The 20,830-nt window shown below is 44.1% G+C and overlaps 2 protein-coding genes across 2 annotated transcripts; one reads left to right on the forward strand and one right to left on the reverse strand.

Moving 5' to 3' along the window:
* Positions 1-384: 384 nt before the first annotated feature.
* Positions 385-1,317, forward strand: LOC131281233 (phosphatidylinositol N-acetylglucosaminyltransferase subunit C). The gene has a single exon (XM_058310502.1). It carries the CDS (start codon positions 418-420, stop codon positions 1,255-1,257), a length of 840 nt encoding a protein of 279 aa, XP_058166485.1. The 5' UTR covers positions 385-417; the 3' UTR covers positions 1,258-1,317.
* Positions 1,318-3,048: 1,731 nt separating this feature from the next.
* Positions 3,049-20,477, reverse strand: LOC131282379 (proton-coupled zinc antiporter SLC30A1). The gene is made up of 10 exons (XM_058311820.1): positions 20,122-20,477; positions 13,169-13,534; positions 12,950-13,074; positions 12,793-12,890; positions 12,594-12,721; positions 12,251-12,382; positions 11,789-12,176; positions 11,590-11,717; positions 4,006-4,084; positions 3,049-3,937 (listed from the first exon to the last, which is right to left on the reverse strand). The coding sequence occupies exons 2-10, from the start codon at positions 13,343-13,345 to the stop codon at positions 3,870-3,872; spliced, it is 1,323 nt and encodes a 440-aa protein (XP_058167803.1). The 5' UTR covers positions 13,346-13,534; positions 20,122-20,477; the 3' UTR covers positions 3,049-3,869.
* Positions 20,478-20,830: the final 353 nt, after the last annotated feature.

The raw sequence follows: 20,830 nt of genomic DNA on the forward strand, positions 1-20,830 counted from the left end.
GATCTTAGATCGGCTTTGATTGACTTTCCCAACACTAGTTAACAGTTTCTCATTTGACAGCAAGGAACATATGCCCGGAAAAAACGAACTCGGAATTGTAGTACCTTGTTTATAGTCAACGTGTTCGGTTCTTCCATAAGGGAAGCTTATTTTTATTTCAATTCATATCGATGTCCTGTTCGTTTTTGACTTATTCTGACCATTTTCATTAATATTAGAATCGTTTTCTCTTTCTTGACTACAATTCAAGAAAACTTTTTTTTCGTGATAGCGATAAATCAACAAAATCTACTAACCCTCTTTCAAATTCCATAAACTTATCAACCATCGTCCTCGCAAACGAAAACAATGCAAAGATAAACAACAACATAAACAAACCTTACAGCTTCTGGTGTTCAGTCCGCGACTTAATTCTTAATGGAAAATTCACCTACCAGCCGCAAACCATGGAAGAAAAATCTGTACGAAAACCAAGACTACGCGGACAACTACACAGATCCATCGTTTCTGAAGGACATGAAAACCAACATCAACCTGCGGCCGTACACCGCCATCGAAGTGTTCACCGGTGCAACTAGGCTCAGCCAGCAAATTTCGGTCGTAACCGTTTTCCTGGTTGTATTCCATCACCTCTATACCGACCGCATCGGACCGAAAACGATCTTCTCCGAGTGTGCCGCCGGAACGATCGTCGGGTACTTTATCTACGCCGGCCGGGAAATACAGCTGACCAAGTTCGTCGAGGACTCCAAAACGGCCATCGCTGTGCTGGTGTTTGGATTCATCTTTTCACCGCTCCTGCACACGCTGACCAACAGCATCAGCACGGACACGATCTTCTCGATGACTTTCTTCGTGCTAGTGTTACATCTGATCTTCTTTGACTATGGTATCTCCGCGGCTCTGGTGTCGAAAGCAATTTCCTTGAATGCGGCCATCTTCGGATCGATATGCTTGGCATCGCGGCTTTCGTCGGCGCTGCACGCCTTCGTGCTCCTGGAGGTTGCTGCCGTATTCTTCGCCCTGGGGCCGTTTCTTGTTAGTAAGCTCAACAGCATTTACTTTCTCGTGCTATCCATGGGTGTCTGCTGCTACTTTCTACATTCCATCTCGCATATTATACTCTACACCTACGTGTGCACCTTGGCATTCGTAAATTTGTTTTGTCCGTGGCTTTTTCTCCGACTGCAAAAGTATAAAAATAACATAAACGGGCCATGGGATGAAGCTGTTGTCCTTGAAGAACATGTTACGTAGATGGAAGAACAATTCCTTTCGCTGCAAACCAAATTCTCTAGTCTGAAGACATGTACGTAACCTGCGAATAGTAATATAATTTAAGATAATTAAAACGCCTACTACCATTTGCATACGTTTCGTTTGTTTTATTGTATTTTTCTATGTAATATTTTATATGCTTCTCCTATACTTTCGACATCATTTTTCTATTAATGCATAATGTTATTCTGAGTCTATGCAAATCTGTTCACTTTCAACCGGCAAATTGTGTGTGTGGGGGGTTTTATTTTATTCGCAAATATTATCCTCCCAGCCATATGCACGACATCGACGTACAATCGACGGGAAACATAAAATCAATTTCGTTTGGATATCCCGGCACGTCTTTCCACCTCAACGCACGTGTTTTTCAAAACAACTACACTAATATTTTATATTTGTTCGTATGATTTTGTTTTTATATGTCTGAGCTATTTTTATCGCCAAACGGTAAACGGCACCGGATTGTTCGCAATGTGTTTCTTTGTCTGTTAAAATGTCGCTACCTTTTCCAATCGAAGCACGCTTTTACAATCTCTATCCCAACCGGATCTAGATCCAAAGGACAACCAATCTGCCGGCGATATCTTTCCCTTGCCAGCTCATCATCATATTCAATCTCTTTTGATTTTCTCTCACATTTTACCACTTTCACAACGTACACGATGATATCATAAGACACACACACACACAAATTGCCCATTTACAAAAATATTGAAATAACAAAAAACACACTTGAAATACTGCTCACAAGTGTACGCAAAGTCTACAGGCGACGGAACATTTTCGGGTTTCCTCCTGTCGCGGCGGCGTTCCTTCTTGTTCGACCCGAATTAAGTAAACGTGCTAATATAGTCTCCAACACAAGAGAAATTTCCTCTTTCATCGATTGTGTTTCAACGAATGGCTTACAAATATAGAAGAGCAACTTGGACTGACCATGGAAAAATATGATACGCTGCATACTAGATTAAACACCTGTAAACGACGAGGTTTCTCGTAACAATGTTTGCCATTGGTTGGGTACCTTTTTTCGGTTATATCCCGTTACTGTTTTAACTAAGACCAATTTCTATCACTCCCGATTCCGATCAGCCACCGAGCTTAGAAAAAATGTTCCCAGCTCATGTTGCCGACTGTGTATCTGTAGGGTGAGGTCTCAATTGAACAAGTTCTTAACTACCAACAGGGCAAAAACCAAAATACTTTTGTGTACACCGTATCATAAGAGCAATTATGCCAACGCCACACTTTAACTCTTTGTTTTAGCGTGAGTAGCTTCGACGCAACAGAGGGACAGAAAGGAAACTGTCGCTTAAAAACCTAAATCACTCCATAACCATGATGCTCTTTCCAGTTAATATTTATTCTGCATTCCTCCTGTCGTTAAATTCTATTGTTTCTGCTTGTTACAGTAAAAAAATATGCGTTCGTGTTGCTCTCCTTAAATACCTCACAACAGAGTGCAACACAGATATACTTTCTGCTTACAGTCAACCTTCTAACCTCTCCTCGTCAGTGTCGTCATCTTCTAGAGCTAAGATAATTACCAGTAACTATATAAACGATAATTAGAAGGTTGTACAAATTTGAAATACAACAGTGGTTTGAGCCTGTGCGCGCGTACCAGTCGAATATTTCGATCGTTATATGCTTTAAAATCCTTGTTCTCAACCCACCAACCTCCCTTTTGCTAAATACTCAATCAAAGAAAACGCACAAACTCCGCAAAGGTGTGGATTTGTGTCTTCCTTTTCTTCGCAAGGAGCTCACGCGATTACAAAATACGCTGCACTGCATACGGTTGTAACCGTATCCATGATTTACTAAACTGGTTGCCTCCCGTTGTCATCATCTGGCCTGGCCGGTCTCACTCTTTTAAAACGGATCTCAAGGGGATAACAAACGGATCCAACGACTGCAAGAGATTGCAGAACCGGAGGGGACCTATTTGTAAATTTGTTCGCTACTAAAGTTAAGCACCCTACGGGCTGAACTAAGGTCAACGACGAAAAAACGATGACGTTCCCGTCGGGAAACGGGTTTCGTAAGGTAGTTTAAAATTTGATTTCGGTTTTCTGTCACTCCTGCTGGGGTCAACCAAACCGGATTGTAATCGTTCACTGTAACGAATCGTGGTGGTGTTTGCATTGGCAGTACAGGTTTCGCAACGGGGACCCAGTTCCGGTGACGTAGCTCTCCAGCAAGCTGCACGGGGCCGGCATTGCCGGTAAGGTGTAATGTTTGGTGCCAGTTGTTGCGACGTTGGATGGTGCGTCCGTCGACTGAGGTTCAGAAAAGGTTGGATTTCTCGCATCGCGGCCAACAACTCCGTGACGCCGGGTCCGATACAGCCGGCTCGATTCAAGGTTAAATAGCATATCGCGCTCGCCGACACAGTCACCCTCTCCCCACTCTTTCCCACTTAGTGGAGCACACGGGGAACTTATTCCCTCCAGTTTGTGGGTGCTGCTGCTGCTGTTAAATACTATGGTAGCTACTTCCGGTTGTCGCTTCGATGAACACGATGATGAGGATGATGCTGATCCGATGGTTAAGTGATTTTTGCTACTTTTTATCGGATTTGTCTGTCAGACGTTGATTTTTGGCAGCGCATCCTCGTTCGATGCAGTTTGATTGTTCTGATCAAGTAAGGACCCTGAAAACGGAAAAGTTCATCAGCTTGCTTTGTCTCGATAGCACACAAGTGGTTGGGTTTTTACTTACCTGACTCCACGTCGTTCCCGCTTCTGGAATTTCTTTGGCGACATAAAAATGGCGAGGGAGTTGGTGACGATGGTTGATTCTTTAATTGAAGGATAAAAGAAAGATAAACGCATACATTTCATTAATGGTGAACAATTTGCCAAAACAATAAAAGTGAATAGTAGTTGTTTTTTTTAAATAAAAAATAAGTAATTAAAACACTTTAGACGGCATCTGTTCATGAACGGATCATAGTAGTTCGTTTTTATTGCAATCTTTCTTTTCGTTCAATGATAGAATGTGTTAAGGAGGAAGATAGACTCCTAATGTTTTCTACGAAGTAACGGATAGCGTTCGCTCTACGATGTCTTAGGTAAAATGGTAAAAGGGAGGAGATCTTGAGCAGATGAATGATGGCAAAGTTTAAATTTTTCTGTCTAGTCTAGTGTCTGATGGTGCGTGTGTGGTATCAATAATATATAGGTAATATGTGACGAATACATTATATTTCCTTTATTCTCTCTCCAGATTTTTCATTACATTATCTCTCATCGGTCCATCTATAGAGTTTACTTTGGAAGGATTCTACTGTTACTTTTAATTATCATCTCTGGATTTTACTTTTTTATAAATGCTCTGTCTTGTTTTTTCCTGTTATCGTTTTACACACGGTTCGCATCGCCTTCCTGCAGAATGATCATCTGAATATGTTCGCACATAAAATATAAGAATGTTCAAACAAAACACATTCGTCCACACCCTTGCCCATCAGGCAGGCCCATCATGACCGGCGTACACATCGAATCACACCAAAGGACACAAACCTATATGCTCTGCTCGTTTAGTACTTCAATCAGTCGATTTTCTCGTTAGGAGTTTTCGTTTACACTTCTACATACTGCATTTGGATATAGTTCATTCTAATTGTTATGGTATTATATTTTCTTCGAATCAGACTTTTATATTTCCTTTGTTCTTGGATTTTATTTAAATATTTGTATCTTCCTTTGTTTCGTTCTATTTGATGTATATAAGACAACATCTCCACGAAGAAACGTAAACGTAGCGCAAATATATCAAGTAAGTAACAGAATTAAACACCTCATGAAGCGCACTCTGGCCGACGGCAACGAGTGCTGTGGCAATCGTGTTAACAGCTCTCTCTGTTCATCTATAGATGTGGGCAGGATATAAACGTTTCCGAATGGAAACCATCGAAACCCGCCGATGGGATCATAAAGTCGATGGCGTACTTAAAGGAAACGACTAATCTAAATTAATCGAATGGTAAAGGGAGAAAACATCAACGAGTAGTAGGTTATAGTATGGTTATAGTGACGGCATATTTACGATAAGATGTGATGTCGAACGAAGAGAGTTACCGCGAACCCCATTGCAATGTTCGTTATATTTTCTAAACTCTTTAAACTGTCGTTAGCAATTCTCCACACTTTTAATTGTGGAGTCGATCAGTGGCGTAATAATTCGCAACTGTTTGCTTCTCTCAATGAGTCCTTTCTGTGGTCTTTTATCTGCCAACTGCGCTTGTAGGTTAACTCATATCGGTCTCGTATTTCAACTCCGCTAAAACATCACAGCTAAAAAACATCTCACAACATCATCAGTTCCTGTTTTGCTTCTGTTTAATTATCTCCTTTCTTTTTTTCTCTCTCCTCTACGACGCATCGCCTAGTTTCGTATCGTATCGAATCTTATTCGTGTATTTGTTTAAACATAAAAATACTATTTCTTAGATATTTCCCTTAACAGTCTAATGTTTAGTGGTTTGTTTCCATCTTCTGCTTCGACCGTTTACGGGATGTCTCTTCGCCATAGGAATACAGTAAAATATAACTCTCTAATATTTCTATACGTTCCTTTTGACTTTATCTTTTCTTCTCCTTTAATCCAATAACATCTTTTTATGTATTGTTTCGGTTATGTTTATTTTTCTTTGCCCTCTATTCGATTGTGTATATATAAATTTTTATATAGCTTCTGTTTTCTCCAATATAGTTCATCTTCATTGCAATATTTTTCTGTTGCAATAATCATTTAGCGTTTACAAGAATAGGAGTAATAAACCGTTATTCGTATTGTAATTTCATTTGGTTTTTCACAACATCATCTAATTTAATGTTCTTTTTTCTCCAACGTGATTTCATGCTTAAAGTTAACTCTTTATATTTCCCAGCTTTTTTCACTCTTCTCTTATTCTTTTCATTCTTTTGTTTAAAATGGCAGCGTTTTATATTGTTACAATTTTGTGTGTGTTTATTCGAGCCCTGTGTATGTTCCTTCGATATGGAAATATTCTACGTGTTGACCACCGTGCGGGCCTTCTTCCCGTTGACGTTGTGTGTTAACAGTCAGTTCATGCTAGTAAAGGTCGTCACTTTGGTGCCCTTCTCGCCGGCGGCACGTTGCACGTAGACGACGCCATCGACCGTGTAGACGGAGTGCAGCAGCCCGGCTCGCTTCCGCCGCACGGCTTCTCCCATAAGCTTCTGATTGTAGCGCGTTAGTACCTCGTTGACGAAGAACCGACGGTCGCTGCTGAATCCAACATCCGATAGGCGAAGGACCCGCTTCGCCTGGTACGCCCGGTAGAACTGATCGCGCAGTGTTTTGAACATAAACTCTACTACGATCGGTGCCGGATGTTGCTCTTGCGGTTCACCTGCCGCCTTCGTGACGTTCCGATCGCACGACGCCGCACGGTGTTGTCCCGGTTGACTGTTGCGGCGGCGACGGGCGGGCCGCTGCCTTCGGATATCCACCTGAGGAATATCATCCTCTGTGTACTCTAGCGCATGACAAACTTGTCGAAAGTAGTGCTGTAAATCTTCCCGCTCTCGGTAAGGGATGCCGATTAGTAACAAGTCGTTGCGTAGTAGCGCCCGATCCGTGCTGTCGATGTTCAACTGTACGTCCAGGTGGATCTGTTCCACGCGTCGCCCCAATCGATCTATGCGCCGATGCATATCCGTCTTGATCTTCACCACAATGTCTAGTAGCTTGTCGAGTTTCTGCTCGAGTGTCAGTTCCGCGGTAACCGGTTTCGGTGGGACACCCGCCATGCAATAGTCACACGATTGTGCCGAAGACGCATGGGAAGAAAACAGTGGAGTTCCGGCACGAGGCGTGTGAACCGGAACCGATCCAGACAGAAAACCCCCCACTGCTGAATGCGCCATCGCATCGCCCGGCGTTGCATTGGACATCCCAGACGGGTGTTTTTCATCTTGTTCGTCCTTCTCGTTCATCATAGCTGAATGTATCGGTTCGGGAATGTTCTCGCCACCGGTAGCTTCGTTCCCGTTCGTGCTCGCATCCGCTGCAGCTGCGTCTGCGTGCAGCATCACCGGCGGCATCGGGTCAGTCTCGTCGTCATTCGTGCAGTCTCCGATCTCTCCAAGGACTCCACCAACCTCGCGCTCGTTACTGTCATCTGCTATCGCTATCATTTCCCCGGCTAGCGAGGAAAACTCTTTCGTCGCCGTGTGATGCAGCAGTGATGCAACTGCAGCTGCCACCGCCTTCGCCTTCGTGCCCGGGCCACCGCCAACCGCCCGCAGTGCAATCACTCTGTCGCCGCCATCATTTCCCGGCCGGTTTTTTACTACTGGCACCCGGCCGGGGCAGCACGGGATCGCACCGTGACCCTCCTCTTCGGCGGTTCCAGTAATGATGGTGGTATCTTTGGTCGCCTCCCGGATCGCCAGCAATGCCATCAGATCCTTTACCAACCGGCGATTGTCACGCACCAGGTCCTTTACCATGTCAGTCGTAGTGGATGCTTTCGGTTTAACGACGATATTCTCTTCAACACTTGCACCTCCCTTCTTGGCACCGGCGGCGGTCATATTCTTTACACCAGACATTATAATGGATTCCTTGGACTGGGGGCGCTGTCTGGCCACAGTCTTCGATAGTATAACCGTTCCACTCATTGCACGGAACACCTTACCGAGCCCGTAAACGGCACACCATAGAGAAACAAACTGTTTTCACGAATAACTTGAAATGAAACGAGTGGCAGCGTTACAATACACAGCACCAGAAAAGTCTACTCTCGAAATGGACACTCTTTTCCCTTGCTAGCTACTCTTTAATACACTTAGAAGCACAAACCGTAAGGAGGAAAGTGCGGCGGAAATGAGGAAGTTGGTCCTCGACGGTTGTCCGTCTGAAAAAGGGGACCTGTATGCGGCCGTCTAGTCCGGCGCTCGCTACAGAACTGGCCTGCCTTTGGCTCGACTCAGGTTGCTCCGTTGCTCTCGTGCAACGTTTTGCTTTACGCTCGCAGTGCACCGGAAAACCCGAACTGCATCCTGTCCGTATGCACACACAGTCAAACCCGGCACGGTCACACCACAACAACCGGGTGTTTTACAGTGACGGGGAAACGGATTGTTTTTTGCTTCTTGCTACCACAGCACGGAAAAGCCGGGCTTGCACTCCACCCCATCCCAAACCCATCCTCTGCAGCATGACTTCGGGCGTCGGAATGCATCCCTGTCGACCTCCTTTCCCAAGGGGGGAGGGAACACTACCCAACCTTTTCTGAGGGACGGGTGGGTGGTCTAGACGAGCGAGAAACAGGATATCCCTTTTCGCACGGTGCATGCACAAACCCGTCAATCGTGGCATCGCGACCCAACCCAAACCCAAACGTGGAGCAACAAAAACACCACCACTTCCCGGGACGTACTCGGTTCGATTCGTTTCGGTTCCGTTCGGTCTGCGTCGGTAGAAGGACCTTTCTTATGCAACGCTTCGTTCCGTTGTCTACCCGTTACATTTTCCGCCAAACGGTGCATATCAACCGTCCAGACAGGGCAGAGGAGCGAAGAACCGCACCGACCAACAACTGGCGGTACCGGATTGCGTGGTAGAAAGGAAAGCAGGAACAGAGTGGAGTAGTAAACAAAGGATACGCAAAAAAAACAAATAACGTCTCACATTACCGGCAGTGCAAGAAATAATCTCCCTAGACGCTTGTTTAGGGAGACACGCTTTTCACTTATTTAAAGAACATAACAAAATGTAACAAAACAAATAATGGTAAACATCGTTCGAAAGAAATCTGGAATAATCGAATAAGAGTTTTCCAACATATACATAAAAATCGCAATGAATGATTGAAAAAACGAAATGAAATTTTTAACTAAACGTAACTTGCAGGGACACAAATCCAAATATAACTGTTCTTCGTATACACTGTACTGCTTATATTCTTTGTGTGTCTTTCAACAACATTGGTGCCAAACATATAAATTGGAGACATGCATCCTTGAAATAAATAAGGCACCCACATCCTCGTCTTTACTGTTATTTTTTTAGTTCTTCTCCGTTACAGACAAATATTGACAAAACGACGATTTTAACCCTTTCCTACAGCACGTCGGGACAAACGTAGTGGGTTGTCTGGACTCTAATTTCCTGCAATGTTGGGGGGAAACCAGGAATCGTCAGCGAACCAACCACCCAGCACACAAGCTGCGCTTTGCGCAAACGCATCCTTCTGCCACCACGTTCGTACTCCGTTTCCAGCGGGTAAATTGAGCTACTACTGAGCCAGGAACGATGGCTGCGTTTGGCAACAGACACTAAGCGGAAGGCGAGTATCCGAATGCTCCACTCCGGAGCGAAGCATTCTCGCTATTCGCACAGAAGGGAATAAATGCAGCACATAAGAACGCTACCAACTGCACGACGGATTGTACTGCTATGGCAGACAATGGAGGACAAAACACTTTAAAAAGGAAGCAAAGAGATGAACAAGAACCAAAACGATATCTGCACCTCGAAGGGCTATGGAGCATATTCTGCACAGAGCGGCCGTTGGGTAGGGTTTGCCAGTAAGTATCTAACAATGTTGTTGTTTACGGTTTGTCAGCATAAAGAGCGCAGACCGCAATGAAAAACCCACAGAGTTGTGGGTTTTGGCCACCCACCCACCGTGTGGAAAAGACGCTGGATCTGCCTCTCGGCCCTCAAGAGCAGGGGCAATTAAATTGCTCTTCTAATTTAAAAAATTGTTGCATAGAAAATTCGTATATTTTGTTTTTATTATGATTACGAATATAATTATGAATACAATGTTGTTTCACTGCTCTTTTTGTACTGTCGAGGTAGTTGACATTTGTTTACATAAGCTAGCGATTGTTATCTCCGATGAAAAAAACGAATTATCCTTAAATAATACTTTACATATGAGGCAAATTTTTAAAGCATCTCAGCAGTTCAAGCTGTATAAATAATCTCTAAAGTACCTTTAGTAATACGAAGAAAGTTTGTCCATTTCAAGTAGCTACTTTCTAAACCAAAATTTTGATAGTTAGGTAGGGGAAAGAAAGGAATATGGGATAACCCTAGCGATATTACAAACCAAGCGATTTTTTTCTTACGCATACTCCATCATACAACAAAGATCCTAAAGTTCGATAGGGAATTTACTTTAACTAATCATTTGTAAAATATTCCTATGCCCTGCTAGACGGGGTAAAGTCATAAATCTATCACTATGGCCGGATTGTTTCCTAGTTATACTAAAACAAATCGCAACCAACTAACAAGACCATCCAACAAACAATGAAACGGTCAACACAACAAAGTCACAAAACGCCGTAAATCGCTTTACGGCCGAGCGGAACATTCTGTGTGCAACGGATGGGACGCGGCCCTGTTTATTTCTACCTTCACCGATGGGGGTATAAACCGTTTCCCCTATACTTCCTTCGGGCATCAAGACACGACAATGTCGGAAACACGTCGCCTCGAAACACAAAATAATAACCAATGAAGCGAAACATTCGAAACACTCGCGACACACTTCATCGCCGTTTCCCTAAGCTAGGAGGCGGGGAGCGGGGTTAATGGGGAAATAAAAGCTGACACACCTTCTTCTCACGTACCGCATACCACCTTCGCAATCGTAGCGATTTGTATGCCTTACTTCTTTTTTCTGGGATATGATTGCATTTGGCCATGCACTATCATTCTTCTTGACGATACCTCCCATTGCCACAACAAGAGGGCAACACGAGTGTTTAGATGGTGGTTTCCTATCACTCATCCTCCTCCTCCTCCTGTCGCTCATCATCTGCGCCAGTGAGCAGTGCGTCGCTAGCCAGCGTCCTGAACGTGTTTGTATCCGCCTGCTGGTTGTGATCTCCGTCTACGACACCGGACTTCACCATGACGGTCATGGACGGCGGAGCCGAACCCTTATCGATCACCACCACCGGCTAGGCAAGTTCGGAATTGGAAGCGAGCGCCGCACCGTGTTTGTTTGATTTTTATGTTCATTTTTTTAAGCGCCCGTGCAACCCCACGGCAGAAACGCAACGGGACGTCCGACAAGAAAGCGCGAACATAGGAAGATTTTGTAAAAAAAATGAAATAAAAAAATATGCAAAAAAAAGAAAGACATAAGAATAACAGGCCATGCATGGATTTTGTTTTCGTTCACGTAGAAACGGAGTCGATATTGACACACGACGCGCCCGCAATGACAGCGTAACGATATTCCTTCTCCCGCCCCCAATCCTGGTGTGTTGATATTGAATTTCATTTCATACATTTTGGGTACGTACTTACCTTAATGTTATTGTTGTTTTGGCAGCATGTAGCTTTGATACAACTACTCTCGTCCGTCGTTGGGCAGTCCAGGGCGCAGCAGTCCTGAGTCGCACTGCCATTCAGGCTGTTGGAAAACCCGTCCGATCCTGGGGAAAGGTAATATCAAGCAAAAGCAAGTTGAGATTTGAACGTACAACGCAGGCAATAAGAAAATTACCGGAAAAACTGTTGAGCGCTTCGATTTCGACAAACTCCGGCTGTATCGTGGTGGAGTGGATGCCCTCGTTGTGGAAGAACTCTTTCACCCGCTCGGCAATTTTCATGTACTCTGACAGATTTCGGCAGCGGATGTGTGCGGAGGCGATAATGCGATCACCCGCGAGCTGCCAAACGTGGAATTCGTGCACTGCCAATACTCCATCCACCTTCTCTAGTAGGCGCCGTTGAATCGCATCGACCTGGATGTGCGTCGGGACGGTCTGCAGCAGGATGAGTGCAGATTCGCGGAGCAGCGGCCAGACAGATTTCAGGATGAGTACCACCAGCAGCACCGAAAGTGCCGGATCCATGTACAGCTTGTACTTCCAGTCGGTGTACTTGACGATCTAAAAAAAAAACGGGAGATGGCAACCAATTAGTGGAGGCTTCGGGACACCGAATGTCAACCGACTGTACTTACCAGGGCACTGATGATTACCACCACGCTACCGAGGGCGTCGCTCAGCACGTGCAGAAATGCGCCTCGCATGTTCATCTGAGAGGAATCGTGCGAATGTCCGTGGTGGGCTGGTTTTTTCGCAGCTGTACCATTCTGTCGAATGAAGGAAAGAAACAACATAGAAATGACTGTTTTGTTAAACTTTCATTCCAAGGCCTTCTTCACAGTTTCTTCATAGTTGGGCTTTGGAGTATGAATATCGCAGTGCATATGTTGTACTTTCCGACCATCTAATTTAAAAATCCTCTTTCAAAACCCAAATTTCCTTTTCAATACTTAACGGTCATCCACTATATTATCTTACCTGTTGGTACATGAATGATTTGTTCTCATTGTCGTCCGTATTGGCCAAATTTCCGTGCGATCCACCCATTTGCTTCGCCTGCGAAAGGCCTCCACCGTGAGAGTGTCCAATATGCCCTCCACCGTGTTCTGCAGACGTTGGTGAATGAAAGAAAAATAGTAAATAATTCCATCTCATACACATCTCTCCATCAACTCACTGTGCAAAAGGCAGAGTCCAAGCAGATTCACCAGTAGCCCAATTACGCCAACGGCAATCAGCAGCTCTGGTTCGTGGATATGCTCTACCTCGATAAATCTAAATAACACAGGGAATAATTAGCTTAAAGGATCGAAAATAAAAGTGCATTCGCCTACCTTTTACACGCCTCAATGGTAATACTGAAGCAAAGGGCAATTAGGAATACTGCATTCACCAGCGCGCCGAGCACTTCCGCTCGCGCCCAACCGAATGTATTTTTGGACCACTTTTTGGGCGACATCTAGGATGGACAAAACATAGAACATTACATAGACAAAACATAGACAAACAGAGCTAGAAATTCTTTATGGCAACCAGGGGAAACCAACACCTACCTTTATCGAGAGAAAAGATATAACCAGTGCCGCAATATCACCCAGCATGTGAAAACTATCGGCCACCAGGGCCATGGAATTCGTCAGGTAGCCGACGACGATTTCGACGAAGAAGAAAAATACCGTCAACGACATCACCGTCAGTAGACGGCATTTTTTCCCGCTGAATTTGGCCATCGTTTTGGTTGTTTTTGTACGTAGTCTGCGGAATGAAGTACTACCACTTCACCTTCCTTGTCCTGGGAAAAATATAAAGGGATCGTCGCCCTTTACGAAACACCACCGCCGTTCGAACCAGGGGTTGTCAGCGTATTCAAATTATCGGAGGCAGCATCGGGATCGATCAGTTGGCCGGGCGGGTTTGTTCTGAAATAACAACAGGAAACGCGGAAATGTTAGCCTTCTTTGTATTCAAGTACGATCGTGTGATGCTTCGCTGCCAACGAGACAGTTGTTTTTGATCAACTCTCAGTCATTTTCTGCCGACTATTTATTATTGCCAACGTTGCAACTATAAACAGCTGAGTAGATTCCAGCCACGTCCATTCTTCGGTCTCAAAGCAACCGACTCTATTGCGAGTTTCCTCAAATAAGGTTCTTTGTGTAGTTGCTGGCTGGAAAAGGTCGAAGAGCTCCATGGAAAATGCATGCAAACGGACGGCGACAAAGCACAGCGTGCAACGACTTCTCAACTTAATGTCCGCATCATTAACCGATCAGGAGACGGTTCATCCAATTAGCGTAATATTTACTATTTGAAAATAAGTTCATCCTTAATTTTTTTCAGACATTCAATATGACCCAACCAGTCAAATAATAGATACACTGAAAATTATACTGTAACGTAAAGTTTATGCCTCTGTTGTTTAAACTGATCTTAAGAACTCTATTGAAGCGTTTAGATAGTCAATAAAATACATTTCTACTCCTAAATATTTATTTTGACATTTGAAATTTAAAACACGATTTTTCAATCCCAAATGATAGCACACACAAAGAAAATATTGATAAATGTTTGGTAAACTGTTTTGCATGCGGGCCGAACGGCGTGTACATGCGCCACCTGGAAAGGAGCTCAAGGTTTTCCACTACCCTGCGATATTTTTGTTAGTTGTGGTTGCTCTGCTCTTCGGTTTGTGTCGAACTGAAGACGATAGCGCAACAGTGTCCTCCTTAAAATTCCCCCCATAAACGCGGGGGAGGCGCGTAAGGTGGTGTCCCAGAGGTTTACGAATTTTATAAAACTCCTATAACCCAAGACTCCCTGAGACGGTAAGTGTTATTTTCATTTTTTGCGGATACAGCCTACATTGTACGCGTTGGTGGCCTGCAGATTAATGGCATATCTTTGCTGCTTCTCACGTCAATCATCGCTTATTTGGTGTTGGGTTTCGGTTGATTCAACCCGAAGCCACTTGTGTGTGACTGAAGGCGATTGACATTGAAAGTGAGAGTGAGTTGGTTTTCCAAATTAACCCTAGGGGACGGAGTTAAACACGTTGACGGTAACGGAATTGCTAAAGAATGAGTTAACAAAAGCTTAAATCTGGTACATCCGGAGCCTAGGGGCATGGCTGAGTTTTGAGAACTCAGACATAGCGATTTCGAACTAATCCCGGCAGGAAGCGTTTAATTTACAATGTTGTACATGAGCTTCTCATAATATTATCCTCCCAATTTTCAAAAAATTGGCTTCAAGATCCAACTTGAATTGCGATCACATACACGTAGTGCAGCAACAAAAAACAGGGCACTTTACTTTACGCCACCCTCCAGACGCTGGGGTCAACGGTTATTGATCGTTTGATTAAGCAATTGTAATCATCTTGGCGCTTGGAACTTCTTCCCTTCGAACGCATTCCTTTAGTTTGTTATAGTTGTTTTCCTCGCATTCCTTTAGTTTGTTATAGTTGTTGTCTTCTATGTTGCTCTTTTGTATACGATTGAGCCAATGCACTCAGACCTTCTTTTTGAGGGCTGATGTACAGTTACTACACAATTTTTACGTATCGTTCGCTTGTCGAAAACCTCATCGAAATTGCTTTATTTTCTGTGGGATAAGCAGATACTATTGTCGCAACATTGTTTCATACAATTGATTCGCTAAGCAGTAGATAATAACGCTGAACCGACGATACGGCCTGCAATGCCTGCCATTTTCGTACCGATCGCTATCGATTTGCCGGGCAATCATTTCCCAATTCATCATTTTACAGCACACGCACACACAGACATCCGGGAACGGCTGGCACACACGCCTTGATGATGGCATTTTTTACTAAAAATAAAAAAAGCAAACCGAAGTGAGAATATTTTATTCCGCAAAAAGGAAACCTTTCCAGTGAGTTGCAGGGGGATATCTGGGAACTCAAAGCGCGTGTGCACTACCGTTGGCAAGATGATGATGGTTTTAAAAAAATGCCCCAATTTGCATCGAGAAGCCGTCGAGGGGGATAAGATATGTCAACCTTGTTGCGAACGCGATTTACCACCCGCCATGTGTGTGCGATATGGCCGTTTGTCGGAAATCTCTTATCACCCGGTTTGCGGACACATGGACCGAGGCGCGTGGGGCAGCTTACTTGCAGTGCTTACTAATCACCTAGTTCATTAGCCTTCAACGAGCTTCTTCTAATCGTTTGTCCCATTTTTCTCGCTGAGGCGCACTTCGCCGTGAAGGTACGTCGGTGCCACACATTATTACTGTCTATTTAACCCAAATTTTCTGGACCGATGGCGATCCTTGTGGGAAACTGTTTAATACAAAAATTGAACACAGCGCCATTCTGATAAGAAAACAACGTATTTAGCGCTACATGTTTTTTTTCTTCAAAATTACTCCCATTTCAAGCAATAAGATAATATGTTTTTGAAGAATAAGCCATTTTTAATTCAACAGAAATATTATTCTACAAGACACTGTTAAAATATTACACTAAGACTTTTTTGATTACTTTAGTCTTCACTGATCAATCGTACACGTAAACTATTTAATAAGTATGTTTTGCATAATCTAATTGATCTATGTTACTACTAAGCGATCATGATTCATATCAGCTCCATCAAATTGAGGTGAAACGAAGAGCAAATTCTAGCAGAGTTGGATAAGATATTTTTAAGAATGCTTTCAGTATCTCCTCGATATTCCAATTTATTTGTTTTCTTTACAATCCACTTAGTGGAAAAGAATAATCAATCAATATCCTTAATAAACAAGCAGAACATTGTACATTCCACTAGCTTAAAAATTCGTATGCATTGCTTCGATTCACAATCAAAAATTAAAAAGTAAAAACTTCATGTTGTCCGGAACACCCGCGAGGTTTTGAGACACGCCACGAAATAAACGCCCGCGAACTAGGGGGGAAGCGACAAAAATGGGGCCAAAAATTTAATTCAAATCTTCTTTCTGCCCCGGTCCTGTTGCAGATGTTTATGGCACGTATCCTATCGGGAGGCCTCCGTTTGGATGGCAAAACGTATATCTCCAGAAGCTGCCACAGCAAACGAAGTACCAAACCAATGCAAAAGCAGATTTGTTCACCGGTTCAGAACCTGTTTCGCAGAACAAATCTCCGCCATATGGTGTTGCAAAAAAAAATTGACAAGACGGATGCAACGAAGATGCCACTGCTTCTTTTTGTATTCTTGAAGCATTGCCCTTCAGACATGCACCACCGGGGGTGGTGGAGGTTGTACGAAGTTATGACAGAGGGGGTTACCAGCAGCTCACGGGTTTACCAGGCGACTTGTGTCGGTGTTCTATAGCTTCGACGGACACAAAGAACTTCTTCTTAAGGGACAATGGAAAACTAAGCTCTGATGGAACGGGGCGAACCACAAGCGCAAGAAAAACCGAACAAAGCCATCCGAAGCCATACTACGTTAGCTATATGCATATTCTAACGTTCTCTGGTCGGGCGGTTTTTGATGATAGTAAATGCAGCATCATCTCCCTCGGTTGCTGGAGGAAGAGCAGCGGAATCGCTGCTTTGCACAAGAAAAGTGGCACACACCGGAAAGGGGGACCTTGTGCGGGATAGCACGTTCGAGGTCATCCAAGTTTATCGTCCCAAATGACAGGCTGGTGATTGGTACAGAACTTTAAATAGGACGAGATAGCAGCGAGTGTGAGATGAGTTGTATCCATAATAACTAAAGTTTACAGTAGATCCATGTAATGAACGATCGAATTAAACACTACCTTTTTTCGAACACGTGCTACTGAGCATGATGCAGTTGTAAGTGGACGGATACAAACTTGCACACATAGACTGCGAACTCGGAATCGGTCAACAATCTGATAAGTCCCAAGTTATTATCACTCACGCTTGGCAATCGTTGCGGGAAAGTAAATTTGATGATAGCTTTTAGACTTTAGGACTCTTAAGGGCTGTCGATAAATATAGTACAATTTGCACGCATTCAATTGGCTCGCTATCGTTTGGAAAAAAAATTACAACCTCATGGGTATCACGCTTCCGGCGAGCGTCGCGATGTGTATGAACAAGCCGGGGCACTTGACGAACGACGCGATTTAATTGACCGAACGGCAGCACGTGCTTAAAAAATCCCACCGAATGTGAATCATACAAAATAATCATATTAGCATTGCAAACACAAAAGACACAGCTGGAATTCGCGACTCGGTACAATATGGGCAGAAATACGCGCAAAAACCCGTCACTGTCGGTCGTTGGATGCGGCAAGCGCCCATAGACCGCGATTCTGCACCTTGTTGCTATGGATACGAGCCGCGAACGCGGGAAGAGCGAATGGTAAAGCGAGCTTTACTATTCTCAACGTGCGTCGTCCATCGTGCTTGTGGCAAGCTTGTGTACTCCAGCGCGTGGAACAAGTAGGGCATACGCATGGCCGTGCCGGTTGTTGTGTGCCATCACCTCATTTTTGCTGGTCCTGGAAATGAGGTCCACTGCCACGGGGTCTTCCGTTGTCACTATCGCTGGCGAACATCTTCTTCTCTCTTTAACGGTGACGTGGCAAAGTTACAAGGTTGGCATCGGCCGTACCGAAATGTACAAGGACCTAGGAATCCTTGGTCACAACAAAGTAGAATGCCTTGGATGAATGCCTTGTGTTTGGACCAGACTGGCTTGGCGTTCGCAGTACAACGGAAATCATGGGTGCTGTACTGTTGCTACATCAACCAAGCCAAAAGGCATCACCTACGCTGTGTCGGACGTCGGATGGAAATCTTATATGGCTGTAGCGATAACGGTTCCCGGGGTCCCCGGCGATAAGAGGGATGAGTAAATACGTGCGTTTGGAGATTAACCAATTCGTCACTCACCTGTCGTCGTGCTTAGTCTCACGACGTGTTGAATGTCGAATTGCTATCACCCAACCATCCGAAAAGAAAAAGCTATCGGCTACTAGAATCAACTGCACGTAATGAAGCTCGGAAATGAATTATAATCTCGGGTCTACCATCCACAACTACCTACTACACATGATGTTACCTCCCGAGGGGATTGTAAAAAGCTTAGCACTCTTATCCTATAGGGACAATTCTTTCTCAGCACCCAGCCATGTGTGTGTTATTTCACGAAGGTTGACCAGATCAGATCGCGGTCGTTGAATTCTCCCTGAATGATTGGCGATAGGGTTGCTTTATAAGCATTTTGACAACGTATTTTCCTTCAAGTATTCATCTAACGCCACGAAACCACCAACATCGGACAAACATAACAGCAAAAATACTATGGTCTTTGATACGTAGTTAAAACGGGTAAGCAAATGACCCTTGTAACGTGTGCAAAAATTGTCTACCTTTGTAAATCTATCGATTGGCGGGATGGAGCAATCTTTGGTTCCTGGCAATCACTTCTTTACTTTACTCTTCCTGTAACTAAGGAAATCTAGCCATGCTCTCAAGTGGCATTTCAGTTCATTCCTGTTTTTTTACCGGACGACAAGCAAATCTATTAGAAGAGTATTCTTACTCCAAACTTTATCAGTAATCGAATGTGTAAATGTATATCTTGTTTCTTGAATCTCAGAGAATAATAAAAATCATTCAAATTGGCTTCGACACCATCAGCTGACGTAAAAGCGTTCTCTTCTGCTGGCGATATTTTTTGTTTCGTACCAATTTTCCATGGACATCCGCCACGAGACATGAAGACGCTATTTTTCCTCACTTAGCGGACCGCTACTGCCGGAGAGGCGTGTTTCTTCCTTTATGTAGCTTTACTTCTCAATGATCTATTCTTTGTTTCCATCTTACTGCCATTCCGCGGCGGGCGCTAGCGTAACGAGTGCAAAATTGTTTCTAGCTACAGTAAGGGACGGACGTAAAACTCGCGTCTTGGCACATGCTGTAGGATGAAAAAAAGGGACGCAAAGTTCCGCACGCAAGCTACCAAGAACAAGGGGATGCCCGCGAGGAAACTGTCCTCGGAGAGCACGTTACGGATAGGCAATATAAAAAAAAAACATGGAAATATTATGAAATCAAGCGACATACATACTATCACCGTGGCCCGATTCTTGGCGAACATTTCGGAGGTGTTTTCCAGGTCGCGGGCTGTTCGTATGCGCAACACACACCCCCAGATTGGACCTAGATTTGGTTGGCCAAGTCTGTGTCTCTCGTGCTTCAAGGACCTACTTGCTGTCACGAGATGAAAGCAAGGAGTTTTGTACAGGCTTTCGATTCCAGGAGATTTGCGATTTCTTTAAACTTGTCTGATGCCACTAGATCCAGAATAATGGCTAGTCAAGGACAGCAACTACCGTTCCAGTGGCTAATGGTTTTCTATTGACAGACGAGCACACACTCGTACGAAATCTGCCCAGAGCAGTCGAGAAATTTCCTTGCAATATGCTATCGCAGATAGCCCCATGTATCCAATGTGCTTTTTTTTCCTCCGGTTGGATTTCCCCCGAATTTGGGATTCACTGACGATTTTAAACGGCAATCAATGACGCACCTTCGAATGAACGGGACACAGACGAACGACGACGAATCGAATTGAAGCAACAACTCTTGCTCACCAACGGGTCACTGTGTTGAATAGAATGCACTGTATACGTTTTTCTTTTTTCCTTTCCTGCCTTTCTGCACTTGCATGCACTTCTCGAATGCACTCAGCTGATGATACAACGCTGCAGCAAAATAGGACAACTTGATACGTTTCGCACAGATCACAACGGTACTTGTTCGGCAGTCCAGCTGCCTTTTCCGTAAGCTCCTTTTCCTAGCTATCAACTGCACGTCTCGAACTGCTGCACCAAACGCAGTCCACGCCGATATGACCGACCCGTGCGTGTCGAGAATTCTACGGGAACTGGCTTGCTCGCCAGCAATGTTCGTGCAATGTTTGACAAATGATAAGAAAACACTGCACCCCCTACCCCAAGATAAATACACACTATATATTCAGTATTTAATCATCTTGCTCGCCAGCAATGTTCGTGCTAGTGTTGGCAGAATCGGGACTCGGAAGATTCGAAGATTCGATCCCTAGACGGATTCTAAAGATTCGAATCCCATTTGACGGATTCTAAAGATTCGAATCCCTTTTGACGGATTCTAAAGATTCGAATCCCTTTTGACGGATTCTAAAGATTTGATTTGTTTGCGACTCGAATCTGTTTTGATTTGTTTGGGATTCGAATCTGATTTGATTTGTTTAGGAC

This window comes from Anopheles ziemanni, chromosome 2 (assembly GCF_943734765.1).
Source record: "Anopheles ziemanni chromosome 2, idAnoZiCoDA_A2_x.2, whole genome shotgun sequence".
NCBI classification, from domain to species: domain Eukaryota; kingdom Metazoa; phylum Arthropoda; class Insecta; order Diptera; family Culicidae; genus Anopheles; species Anopheles ziemanni.

Excerpts from the sequence above, each read along its gene's own strand:
- LOC131281233 (XM_058310502.1), top strand. The coding sequence starts at position 418 with ATGGAAAATTCACCTACCAGCCGCAAACCATGGAAGAAAAATCTGTAC.
- LOC131282379 (XM_058311820.1), bottom strand. The coding sequence starts at position 13,345 with ATGGCCAAATTCAGCGGGAAAAAATGCCGTCTACTGACGGTGATGTCG. Across the intron at positions 12,891-12,949 it reads ACCATTGAGGCGTGTAAAAG|ATTTATCGAGGTAGAGCATA; the intron begins GTAGGCGAATGC and ends TGTGTTATTTAG. Across the intron at positions 12,177-12,250 it reads TGGTAATCATCAGTGCCCTG|ATCGTCAAGTACACCGACTG; the intron begins GTAAGTACAGTC and ends TTTTTTTTTTAG.